Below are 14058 nucleotides of genomic sequence, written 5' to 3' on the forward strand. Positions count from 1 at the left end.
GGACGCTAGGGTGAAGAGCTGCTCATTAAGCAGCAAGCACATCAACCTCTGAGCAAACGAATGGTAAACGTACAGAGAAAAAGGATAATTAACATGAATGCTCATGTCAAGTGTATTCACTCAACGTTATCGTGCAGTGCGCTGTTACTGGTATTTTGATAAAAGAATTTGAACAACATATAAGAAGCGTATAAATTATTAAACAGTAAAACATTAACATTTAAGAAGTAAAGATACATTGAGTACTACTGCAGTGCTTTCGGGTAGTACATTTTTTGTTTGCCTATTACATGCATAAATGTATACATTTTTTGGTGTACCTACCCGAGAACACGCGACATGACCCGGCAGTTAAAAGTTTCTCGCTCCAGCAATTTTAACTCTGTTACAAAGTCATCCAAAGTCTCGTTTATACCTCGTGTCTTCACATTAAACTTGTATCTCGCGAATATGGTATTGCAAACGGCAGCGGGAGCGTTTCTATAAACTCAATTTAAACTTACGGTTTACACCGTGCTTTGAAGATGCATAATACGCGACACGTGTTTCGCCGTAATTGTGGGCTCATCGGGCGTACACACTCACTGCACTCCCTTACGGGAATCGAACCTCGGACGTCAGCGCTAGAGGCGAAGCCCCTAATGTTGTGCCACGGCGTGTGGTTCGTTCATTTGACAGCATGTAGATCGGGGTAATTACATTGCAGGCATTCGTAGTCTGATTCGCAATCTGATTGTATGGGTGGCTACCTACCAGGTAACGCTTGTGGTTGGTCAGCAAGTCGGCTAACTTCTGCCACGGTGCCCTCTTTTAGTTGCGAGAAGCAGATCATAGAATGGTTGAAATAGTTTAATATATATAGCAAAATCCCCGCGCTTCGCAGGGGCAAATATGGTATTGCAAACGGCAGCGGGAGCGTTTCTATAAACTTAATTTAAAGTTACGGTTTATACCGTGCTTTGTGTCATATTCTTTTCCTACCTTATCAATTGTGTAATGTGTTTTTTGAACAGGTTTGATTCATCGAAGTGATCACTCCTGCTGCATTCAGTCACTTCACGTGAGCCGCTCTCTTGTGTGATGTTGCGATGTCCACGGGTTTATTTAATGTTAGCTAAGACCCTGCAGTTAAAAGTTTCTCGCTACAGCAATTTTAACTCTGTTACAAAGTGATCCAAACTCTCGTTTATACCTCGTGTCTTCTCATTAAACTTGTATCTCATGAATATGACATTGCAAACGGCAGCGGGAGCGTTTGTATAAAGGTAATTTAAACTTACGGTTTACACCGTGCTTTTTTATACCTCGTGTCTTATGAAGATGCTTGTATGTGTCACTCACTCGCTTCTTATTGTTTCGCTGCCTTGTCAATTGTGTAATGAATGTTTTCTTCAGTGCTCTTTGGGGTTCCTCCTTCTTTTCTACGTACTGAGTTCACAGTCAGTTCACGTGATTACGTGGGAGGTGTGATGACGCGACACGCAACTCCGTCTCCTACGGCCATCTTGCTGCCTTCCATTACAGTATATGGACAAAAAAGAGGTTCCAGTTATGACCATTACGCGTAGAATTTCGAAATGAAACCTGCCTAACTTTTGTAAGTAAGCTGTAAGGAATGAGCCTGCCAAATTTCAGCCTTCTACCTACACGGGAAGTTGGAGAATTAGTGATGAGTGAGTGAGTGAGTGAGTGAGTGAGTGAGTGAGTGAGTGAGTGAGTGAGTGAGTGAGTGAGTGAGTGAGTGAGTCAGTCAGTCAGTCAGTCAGTCAGTCAGTCAGTCAGTCAGTGAGGGCTTTGCCTTTTATTAGTATAGATATATATACAGACTTTACTATCAGTCCTATTTTCTATTATTCTTTATGCTACTGGTATTATTATTCCTGTAATAAATACCATGCTGCTTTTAACTTTCTATGCTTTGTCTTAATGTATAGAGTGATTGAAGTAATAAAGTAGATTTCTTTGAGCACCTGTTGCAGCTGGAGATTTGCCATTACCTCTGTGCTGTGAGGTTTATTAAGGGCTGAGGGTGAGAACTCCACCCAAAAGTAGGGAACAGTACGTAAAGTAAGGCACTCTTGGCTGATAAATGGCCTATAGTCAAGAGTGCTGAGCCTTTGCATGTTTAAATGTATTCTTGTAGACCAAAAGTAATATTTAGGTCTGAGATATCTTTAAAACATCATATGTTGTTCATGTCGATAATAAGTAAGACAGGCTGTGTTATTCATAAGGCACTTGTGTGGTTTAAAGTGCTAGAGGTTAACCAGCTGTGTGTGTGTATCATTCATGGGGCACTGTTGTGGTTAGGGTCTGTATATATGTAAGTCACGTGAAGTCCTAGGAGAGGGACAAGTTGTGTTATTCATAAGGCACATTGTGTGGTTTAAAGTGCAAGAGATTAACCAGCTGTGTGTTTGTCATTCATTAGGGCACTGTTGAGTTTCTGTGTGTATGCGTATGTTTCTGTACGCATGTGTTAATCTTAAGGTGTAACAGCAGAACAACCCGGTAATGAATGTGATGAGTACACTTACCCCTAGGTAAAGGGTAAGTAGAGGGAAATACCATGTTAATACAGAGGGTCACTGGGAGTCAGTGCTTATCCTGCCTGCCCTGAGCATAAAACAGAGCCCAACTCTGGACAGGAAGCCAACCTTACTTTACTATTTAGTAAAATTTCGAAATCAGTCAGACATTCATTAATGTTATGAAGTTCAAAGCAATTCTCTCCAATCACAAAACATACAATGTGTTAACCAAGGCTCAGAATCTCACAGTCACACAATGGGAGGTGTTACTGAAACAGCATTCTAAACTTCTGAAAACAAATCAGCAAACACTAAACCTGAATCTTTCACTGTTTATGTTTTAGCCAAAGTATTGTTTATTAGTGTAACAGCTAAAATTACATTTGTACATTGTATATATATTTAGATGGTGCCAGAGTGAATATGATGATTCTTCCAGTTACAACTAATTTGAACATTTACAGGTCAATCTGTGCAATTCAATGACTAATTCTGCATTAATACACATACTGGTTCACTGACATTAAATAACAAATCTTTAGGAGGCATAAGCAATAGCAAAGTCTGATGAGTTATGCAATGTACAGTGAAACCTCAGTTTGCGAGCATAATTCATTCTGGAAACATGGTTGTAGTCCAAAGCACTCGTATATCAAAGTGAATTTCCCCATAAGAAATAATGGAAACTCAGATGATTTGTTCCACAACCCAAAACTATTCATATAAAAATGATTAATACAAAATATAAAGTAAAAATACATAAAACAAATTAACCTGCACTTTACCTTTGAAAAGAATTATGGCTGGTGTGAGCGAGTTTCTAAACTCTTGTGGGATTGCATACAAACATATATATATTGTAGCAGTAGAGGTATCGATCCATCTCTTGAACCCTCAGGTACCACTCCAAACACCAGGTAAAAGTCCAAGACTCTTTTATTTTCTTATTATATAGTGCACAAAGCACCCTCCACTCCACACTACTCATATAAACCAATCACTAATCAAATACAATTCCTCCACTCCCAGACACTTCACCACCCTACCTCCCAGCTCAGCTCAGTGTACTAGGCTGTCCCAGAGTTCTTTATACTCCCAGACCCGGAGGTGTTCCTGTTCCATTACCCACAAGTCCTTATTCCTTCCGGGTCAGGGTAGAAGTCCTTTTCTTCAACCTGGAAGTACGTCATCTCTCCTGTTCACGTGACCAGGACGTACTTCCAGGTTATAGGGCACATATGAGTCCACGGGCCTCCCGACAGCGACTCCCAGTGGTCCCCAAGGTATCCAGCAGGGCTGTGTATAAAAACTACATAGTCCATGAGGCCCTGCTGGAATTCGGGGCACGTCCATGCTGTTGGGAGAGCTCCTCCTGGCAGCCTGGGGGTGAGGGCCGGAATATGAAGCCGGCAATCCATCACAATTCCTCCACCTTAGCGACGACAACTGGGGCGGAGCGTCCAGCCCCGCGAGGGACGCCCTCCTCCAGTTGTCTAGGTCCCCCAGAGAACCTAGGGGGAACGGTGTAGCGGTTGTTCCTCTGTTCCCCTGTCCTCCAAGGACAACTTCGCCAAACATGGCCCGGCAGATGACAGTTGTAACACCGCCGTCGTCCTCCCGGTTGTCTTTCTCCCCGAGACTGGAAACATCTCGGGAATTCTGTCAACTCCACCCTTTCCTCCACCAAGGGAGGTTTTACTCCCGCCTTGCTGCTCTCAGCCCGTTTCTCCATCCTGTCAGGAGACCCACGTTTTACTTTGGGGATCTCCTGCTTATTCTGGGGCTTGGGCACAGCTGGGGACTCTCTACTGGAAAAAGAGAGCCCCTTTGCTGTCTGCACGCCCTTTGACTTATGCTTCTTAGGAGGCGGCGTCATCAGCACCGCATTGCTCCGGGTAACAGCACTTTCCAACTCAACCGGTGCGATCGGCACTTCCCCCGCCCCTCCGGTTACCAGCGACACCTTGCTCAACACACAGGCCAGGGTCTGGAGGTTCGATTCGCTCCGGGAGGCCGCGTCATACGCTTGCACCGGCTCGTTCATTCCTCCCCCCGACCACTCGGTTATCGTGCCACAATCCACTGTCAGACACACAGCGCTTTGGCACCCGCTACTTATTAACCGCGGGGCTGGATCACACTGAGTCCCTTTATAATGTACAATACGGGACAAACTCACCTGTATTCCCGCATCGATCATCAGCGGAGCTTCTCGACACAGTCGCCATAGGAATTCTATTAGTCCTTTCAGCGGCGCCTCGGCTGTAGCTCCCAGCTCCTCCACGCGTTCCTTCAGTTCCTGTAATCCCTGCAAGAAACGATTCACGGGCTCGAGCAACTTCTCGAGATCCCGCATGTCCAAAATGTTATTTAATTCGGCCGGAGGTAAGTCTGCTTCCGCCTTCGCCTTACCTACCGGCCGGGAGCCAATGAGCACGTCCCCTCTGGGCATGTGTTCGGCTGAGTCGTGCAAAGGCTCTTGGGAGTTGGAGTCTTTAGAGGGATGGCTGGCTGCTCCGAGCCGACTGAGATCTGCCTTTTTTTCTTTAACAGCAAACCCTTCAGTCACATCCTGCCCCTCTTTCTCTTTAATTAAGTTCGGCGATGCTTTGCTCACCTCCCCCTTCCCCTTCAAGGAGTTCGGATTCTTCCGGGAGAAGACAACCTCACCGACGGATCGCAATTGACCTTCTCCTTCCCGGCATCCACTGCGCGAGGTCACGCGACGTGTGTCGGCGAATAAACAGGTCCTTTCCTGGTCAGGTGACTTTGTATTTTGATGACGTTTTACCCAGCCTGCACCAGGATAGTCCATGTGATCGTCGTCAATGAATAGGCTCCCCAGCTGTAATTCCATAGACTCCTCGTCTTCGCGGCCATCTTGCCAAGGTATGAGGCACGTGTCTTTCTCATATGGTAACCCGAATCGCTCGGCTTCTGTAAAAGAAGAAAACACAGTTCCTTGCGCCTCGGGTTTTGTCGCGACACATACCTCCGACAAACGATGGGTTGTTTCAGGCTCCAGTACAGTCATCTGTTCACTGCTCTTTTGGCGCCTTAGCCCCCATTCTCTTACTATGTCGATCTCGGCTCTGGTTTCCGCAGGACCCGTCAGGTAAGACCACAGCGTCGCGGCGTCCTCCGGTGGCCATATTTCTGCGAGGTTCTGTATCATCTGGGCTCACCCATTCTTCCTCCTGGACTTTTTCCCCATCTTGAACCAGTACGAGACGAGACTCATCACCATTGCAGCGCTCTCCGTAGTGGGTAGTGTTTTCACCTCCGTGCGTTGAAGCGGGACCTTCTTAGGGTCGTCTTCATACACAATATTTTATTGAATTACAGATCCCCTGCCAACAGACGGCCAGAGAATCCTGCCGACTATGCCAGTGTAGCAGTAGAGGTATCGATCCACCTCTTGAACCCTCAGGTACCACTCCAAACACCAGGTAAAAGTCCAAGACTCTTTTATTTTCTTATTATACAGTGCACAAAGCACCCTCCACTCCACACTACTCATATAAACCAATCACTAATCAAATACAATTCCTCCACTCCCAGACACTTCGCCACCCTACCTCCCAGCTCAGCTCAGTGTACTGGGCTTTCCCAGAGTTCTTTATACTCCCTGACCCGGAGGTGTTCCTGTTCCATTACCCACAAGTCCTTATTCCTTCCGGGTCAGGGTAGAAGTCCTTTTCTTCAACCTGGAAGTACGTCATCTCTCCTGTTCACATGACCAGGACGTACTTCCAGGTTATAGGGCACATACGAGTCCACGTGCCTCCCGACAGCGACTCCCAGTGGTCCCCAAGGTATCCAGCAGGGCTGTGTATAAAAACTACATAGTCCATGAGGCCCTGCCGGAATTCGGGGCACGTCCATACTGTTGGGAGAGCTCCTCCTGGCGGCCTGGGGGTGAGGGCCAGAATATGATGCCGGCAATCCATCACAATATATATATATATATATATATATATATATATATATATATATATATATACACACACATACACAGTATATATGAACCTTACAGTTGTCTTAAACTTTGTTTTGCTTACTTTTTGCTTCTTTATTTTTCATTTTGTGATTTTGCTTATATCCATTGTATATTTTAAGTTAGGTCAATGTCATACAACAAAATATATTAATCTGAAAATGTAGTTTATTGGTCTTAATTTAAAATTTAACGTTCTTTTAAAATGTGACACACATACTCAAAGTTTACAACAGTGCAACATTTTTTTTAATAACTGCACAAGCACATTTCATTCTCTTGTTCAAACACTTGTGACTAATGAAAAAGAGCTGAAACCACATGAGTGCAATCGACTTTGGAAAGTAGGCATATTGAAATGAAGGTTGCTAAACAAACATCATGAATCGCAATGTTTAGCACTATAATAGATGATCGTTTTTGTTGTCATACTTCTACTGGCTTTTATACCCAACGAAAATCTGTGCCTCTGCATTGTTCTTGAAAACCTGATTTTAAGGTAAGAGTTAGCATCAGCTTTACTTATTTCCTTTTTTATACTTCTTCATCATATGTTATTGTAATCTGTTTTTAAAAGCGAAAGATTCAACTTGAGCCATCTTTACTCAGAAGTTACATCTTGTAACATCTTGTAATACATCTAGCTCTCCTCCTTAGTACATTAATGTTACAAATAGTTGGGTCTGTAAGAACTTTAAATCATAAATTCAACTACACTTCATAGTCTTTGCTCCTTGTTCATAAAGATTCAAATGGAATTCCACTTTTTGAGGCTTCTGTTGTCTACATTATCTAGTCAGCATATTCACTTTAAAAACTTAAAATTTAATATTTGCAAGTATATTGCAACAATATGTAAAAATGCTTAATATTATTACTACACATCCTTCCTCAAGAAAACTAGGTGTTTTTATAAACTTGTGCTTTATTTTCATTTGATTTACTTTTTAATAATATCAGGAGAGTTTCACACACACACACACACACAAATTTGAAAATTACCATAGGTTTGGAAAAACTGGTGTAGTATCTGAATTATTTTAATGAAATCCTTGTATTTTATAAATTAATACCACACACAACTCTATCTACCTGGAGAGGTATATCAGACACTTGAGCATCTGCTAAGTACTTCATATTTCTCTCTATTATAGTCTCTCGTCTGTGTCTGTCTTTTTCTTTACCTTGATTCCATCTTTTCTCTAATGATGAACATGAAAAAGATGATGTCTTTACTTGACACTTAAACAACTCTTGGCAAAGGGTGGCCTTGGTTTAAATACAGGTCTGCTCTCCAACAGGATTACTTAGGTTTTATTGAGCCCTGCTGCTCCAGAACCCGTGAGTCCATAGCAGCCCTTAAAACCTAGCCTAATAGAACTAATGTGGATTTCTATCATCCCTCTAAGGTCTCTCTCTTTTTCTGTCACAATTACAGGCACTCAGCTGCCAGTCAAAAAGGAAACCTCTCAGTCTGGTGCCCTCTGTAGGTTTACGTCCAGGACACTGATCACATAGACTGACCCCTTATTCCATAGCAGTCTTTATCACCACAAATTACTGTAGAAGGTTTATCTTGGCAAACAATATGTACCTCCTTCTGCTTATTCCTCTTGAAGGTTTCCATTGGAAAGGTGTTCTGTAACCTGTCAACTTGGTTGCATCTAAAGTATACCCACTGCAACAATTTACAGGAACTTACTGAAGGAACTATTACAGTGGCTGCTAATTACCTTCATGCATATACCAAGATCACAGTGTCCTTGAATTCAATGAGGAGTTAGTTAGGAGTAAATTAATATTTGAAAATAGAGACTCTGATCTATATTCAGGACTTCATTGATATTCTGAATTAATAAATGATTGTCTTACTCAAATTCATTTAACCATATTCATTCAACCACTGTCACATGAACAACTGTCCAGACCTAGTCATACATAGCTTTCACTTCAAAAACAGGTGAAGGTTAAAGGAAGCACCACTTACTTTTTAAGAAGAATTTCTGAAGCCCCTTTGCTGTAGAGACGGAAGCCTCCATCAGGCATGCGGATGACTGTACTCATTGACTTGCGCACAGAATTAAAGGTGTAAACCTTGTATAGCTTTTCTTCTGGAATCTGCTCTCTGATTGGCTGGTAGTCCCTCTTCAAGTCCAGCACAAATCCCAACAATGCACACTCAGTTTTGTTTCCCACTTGTTTTGGAAGCCCACCTTCCTTATCAGGAGGCTAAAAGAAAAAAAAGTAAAGATTAATATGCACAATTATGAATAAATAATTTATATGCATTATTGTACCTCTTTGTTTAAAGTAAAGGAGCATCTAAAAGTAAAGTGGGTGACACATGATTGAAGTAGCTTTTTTCCATTGTATCAAAATTACTAAGTTGAAGTTGCATTAAGAGTAGAAAATAACTCCTCTAGGACCCCACAGAATACAGGCAAGTGATAAATGTATTTAAAAACAATATATATATATATATATAATCTTATATTACTTAATGAAACTGAGATGAGATCTACATTACCAAATTACCACTTTTAAAAGGAAAATAGTGAAAGAAATATTTAGAATTTTTTCATGTTTTATTTTGCATGTCAAAGGCAAAGATATACTAGGCAATGTTTTAACAAAATGAAGGTCTACTGCTGAGAAGAGAGTGACATAAGACTTCATTCAATCAAGTCTTTGAGGAACTAAACAGATCAAAACCATATATTTCGTAGTAAAATCTATTATTCTAGAAATACATAAACAATAAATACTTTATAAAAAGTAAATCACCACATTGAAATTAATAAATAGTACATAATACATTATTAGAAAATTTGACTTTATATTATGTTTTGTTAAAACTGTTTTTAGTTCACATTAAGTGTTTTGCATGATTTGTTTTGCAGAAATTTCCCCAAACTCAAATGAAACATTTCACAAAATCATTCCAAATAAAAAAGGAGACCCTCCTAAGTGTGACAGCAAATAAAAAACATGGACTAAATTAGCTATCAAAGTGTTAATAGCCCATAAACAAATTTAAACTCCATAAGTTAAATCTTTAAATCACTACACTCTTTAAAAGAAACTGCATGTTCAATACATTCTGCACTTGATACACTGATCTTTTCCAGACACTTCAGTTTAATACCAGTACTTCATTGTTCTGTATGTCCAAGTAAAGAGCAGACATTTCCCTTACAGAATTTTTACATCTGAATAATAATTTATGTTGTGGTCATAAGTTGCAGAACAATAAGCTGCAAAATGTAAGTATGTTTTTACAAAAAAAAATCACTTAGATTTTTTTAATGTCAAAAGTACTAGAATATGCTTCCAAACACCAAATACAGAATGATAAAAACAACTTAACAATGGCCATGAAATGACCACAACTGATATTAATATTGTTTTGAAGAAGTAAAAAAAATAATGTTTTCTCTGCTTTTACTTTTGTCAAATACTATAAGTAACCATAACCCCATTACTCTTTATTTAACACCCTTGCTATAAACTGTATGTATAATCAAAGGCCAGGCATTGCTACTTCAGAATATATATGTATGTTTAATGAATCTCATTGTATAATTTTTTACAATAATATCCAATGGTCCCACTAAAATGAAAAACTGTCAAATAAGAATGATTTACAACTTTGCTTACATGGAAAAACATGAGGAAGAACAGAAATAAAAAAACCCATAAGGCTTCAAAAATAAAGTAACAATTAATTTACAGCTAAATATGCCAAATTAGTTCTGTGAAACTGTAACATTTTTAAACAAAAGAATTATTTAGGCTGTTTTCTCATTATAAAAGAGCTTTAACACACAATCCAGTTGTGTTTGTAGCCACCTGCCTGTTTTAACTTTAGAGCCACAGAATGTGTGGGCAGATGAGTCATTCAATCAACATCATACTTCTTCTATACACTTATATGGGGATAGCTGTTAGACATGTGCTGTTAGCAATGTAGAAACACCTGTAAGTAATAAATTATAAAATTTTATTTATTACAACTGTGTGTTGTAACCTGTGCCCCAAACCCGACACAGATAGACGTGGACGCAAGTTCCACAAGCACAACACAGGCTTTATTCAATAGGAAAAGCTTCCCTTGTTTCCCACAGAAACAGTCATAGGACAAAGCACAAGAATAAAACGGCTCACGGCACTTTGTCTTCTTGTCTTTGCCTTTCTCTCTCCTTTTCTGCCTCCACTCCTCCTCTGGCAAGCTTTGTCTTCTTTCTCCCTTCCAACTCTGGCTCTTGGAGCAGTGGTAATGGGCTTCTTTTACCCTACACCCGGGAGTACTTCCAATGGCCCGTTAGCATGGTCCAGAAGCACAAAGTAGGGCTCCACAGTCTCAGAAGCACCTATGGAACCCAACAGGGCTGTACCAACTTCCAACTGCCATAAAGCCCTGTGGGAATCTGAGGCACCACTGCAACTCAGGGGTGCTGCCATTAGCGCTGTGGGTGAGATAATGCTCTGTTCATGTCCTCTCCCCCAGTCCTTCCATAAAACAGGTAAGGGCCCTGGCTGTCTGGTACAATGTATAAGTGAAGTGTGAAGAGTGCCTTGACATACATGAAAAAAAACATCTATCATTTTTCAACTACAATTAAATTTACTGGCAGCCAGGCATCTTGGGAAGTTTTTTTTTAATCTGTTCAAAAAGTTATTGGATCTCTCCAGAATAACATGTAAGAACTCCTTCAAAAGCTGACAAGACTGTGAAGTTCAGTTTTCTTATTGACAAAAGACCTGCATACATACATGAAAATTATGATGATATGATATGATATGAAAATATGCTGTAGAATCAGGGAGAGGCACAGGCTGACATGTATTTATTGATAAAGAAAGGACTTTATGATGCAGTCACTACAATACAGGTATTATATAAATAAACATTAACTCTTTTCATTGTTTGAAAGCCTGCTTGCTAGAACAAAAGTGATTATAGTTAAAGAGTAAATGCATATTATTCATCTGTGAGTGTCCGCAAATGAGTCACCCTAACCAGGTTTGATTCTTAGTTTGCATTCACTGCTGCATATACTGAATGCACAGTGTGGCAGCAGTTTTCAAAGAAAATTGAATCATGAGAAAGGAAAAAGTAGCCAAGGTCAACTACTGGGCGAAAGAAAATCTAGAAAATAAGCACAATGAAAATAACAAAATTGAATTTAGGAGGCATAGCAAGAGACTCAAAAACCCGTAAATACACCTAAACTTAACCAAAACATAAGATGAAAGAAGTGGTTAAAAAACCAGAACAGATATCGTAGCAAAGGATTAAAATGATACACAAAAAATAATGCTAGAAACTTTTTAAGTTGAATCCACACTAACTTGGACAAACCAGCAACTGTTTCAAAATGGTGTTGTAGAAAACTATGTCTCCTAGGAATTACCGGTATTATGGTATTACGTGTGTTTATGTACTTTATTGTTGTTTTTTTGTTTTTTAGTTATGTGTTTTGTTTTTATATGTATTTCTGCTTATGACTATGTTTATAATTACATAGTATCTCTTTAAATGTGAATATGTTCCCTGTTCTTTGTGGGTGGAACCCCAAGACTCATTTCTATTCATTTGTTTTTCATGACCTTCAGTAATCCTGATGGTTTCCTCATTATGATTATGCAATCTTACTTCTATTTATTATTTATTTTATTTATGTTCATTTATTTTATTTCTATTTATGTTATTTATGTTAATTGTATGTGTTTTCTTTTATTGTAAAGCACTTTGACCACAGCATTCCTATTTGTTTAAAATGTGCTATATAAATAAACTGACATTGACATTTCATTTAAGAACTGTCCCCAGCCCTATAAAGAAGGTGGGGACAGGCAGTTCAAATGAGAATCATTCCTGCTGTTTAGTGGAGTGTGAGATTATTGTGCTATTTGATTGGATTATTGTATTTTTATTGTTATTGCTCATTGTTTGAAGGATTTTGATTATTGGACTGTTTAAAGAAATGCAGATCATAAAATTGCATTCATTATCCTGGCAACACATAGGTACAATCGAAGAACCAGGTATGGACACAATAAATGGGACAGTCATTTATTTGCCAATTAACCTAACATTCACATTTTTGGGATGAATACAACAAAGAAAAATTGTCAAACTGCACACTCCACGTTGATACTAACTTCTGTGACATTCAAACCTTATCTCCTGGACCAACAAGAATGGTGCCGCTCACAATAGTTATTGTTTAATTTTTATACATAAATATATAATTAATAACTGATACTGCATTGGCAAACTATACTGCCAGAATACTGTATATTTACTCACTCCCTGTGCAAACATTTAAAACTCTTAAGGCTTCAAAAGTAAATTATGAAAGGTAAAGTCAGGTAAGGTAAGATACATTTATGCATGTTACAAAAATAACACAATTGCCCTGCTTATAATTCTATAATATTCAGTAGAGTTGAACTCACAATAAAAAACAGAGTTGCACTTTAAATTGATGTATATTTATAAAAAAATCATTAAAAAAACACACACACATAAAAAGAAAAACAATCCTTTATAAAGAAATGCTCTTTATTTTAATTGCTACTTTGGTTGTACATTTCATTAACAATTACTATTCTGAAGACTACACATTACATTTAAATATCAAAAATTAAATTTTTAAGCAATGTTAGTTAAACTGTGAACCTTTCTTGTGGTCAAGTTTTTACTCAATAAAGACATAACAAAAGGAGATAAATGATAAAAAACCATAAGATAGAAAAGAGCCCAACCCTCCCTATCTCATCTAAATCAAGGGATAAATACAGTATTCTGGGAAAATCCAGGGACCAGAAAAGAATGACCAGAAATTTCACCACGTACATTCCTAAGTGTCCTTAAAAACCTCTTAAAACCCTAAGTGGCCCAGTACTGGGCCCACATAGGTTAAAAAAATATTACAAAAAAAAGTTTGTCGCATCACACAGACAAACTATACCACACCACAGTGTCTACTACACACTCATAGTGATCACACTGTTACAGTATGTACAGTTGACTTTTAATCTGGCATAAAATCATATATGTGCCACATCATAACAACTTCATCAAAAAATTAAAATGAGCCTAGTAATTATGCTGTATAAGGAATATCCAAGCGTTATACATCAATTAAAAAGTCTCGAGCAGTAAATTTCAACCAACTAAACCTGACTATGAACAGGAAAACAGCAACCACGTGCTAGAAACTGGAAAAAATTGCATTGTTCGTGCCTGCATTTTCTCATGCTCTTGCATATAACTCCTCAAAGCAACAGCAAAACCTTACATGTAATGTATAAGTACTTACAGCAGGTTGTCCTGATGAGCCATTACATGTGTATCTGCGGTGAAGCAGTCTCGAGAAAACAACATATTCCATACAGTATACACATCTGCCATTATTGGACTGAACCACCTAGTGATTTTTGGCTGTGGGGGGGCTGGTGTTTGTTGAGTGGGTCATACCATTGCAAAACCCACACCATTGGATAGCTGCTGAATAAAACTAG

At 39.2% G+C, this 14058-nt stretch overlaps 1 protein-coding gene across 6 annotated transcripts in view; it reads right to left on the reverse strand.

The window, feature by feature from the left end:
* Positions 1–14058, reverse strand: part of atp2b3b (ATPase plasma membrane Ca2+ transporting 3b) — a 608455-nt gene that overhangs the window by 142399 nt on the left and 451998 nt on the right. For all 6 annotated transcript variants that reach the window (XM_028813571.2, XM_051933859.1, XM_051933861.1 and 3 more), the window contains one exon: positions 8516–8757. In XM_028813571.2, coding sequence (XP_028669404.2) covers positions 8516–8757 — 242 coding nt within the window. The remainder of the gene's footprint in view (positions 1–8515; positions 8758–14058) is intronic.

Source organism: Erpetoichthys calabaricus, chromosome 11 (assembly GCF_900747795.2).
Source record: "Erpetoichthys calabaricus chromosome 11, fErpCal1.3, whole genome shotgun sequence".
Taxonomy (NCBI): Eukaryota; Metazoa; Chordata; class Cladistia; order Polypteriformes; family Polypteridae; genus Erpetoichthys; species Erpetoichthys calabaricus.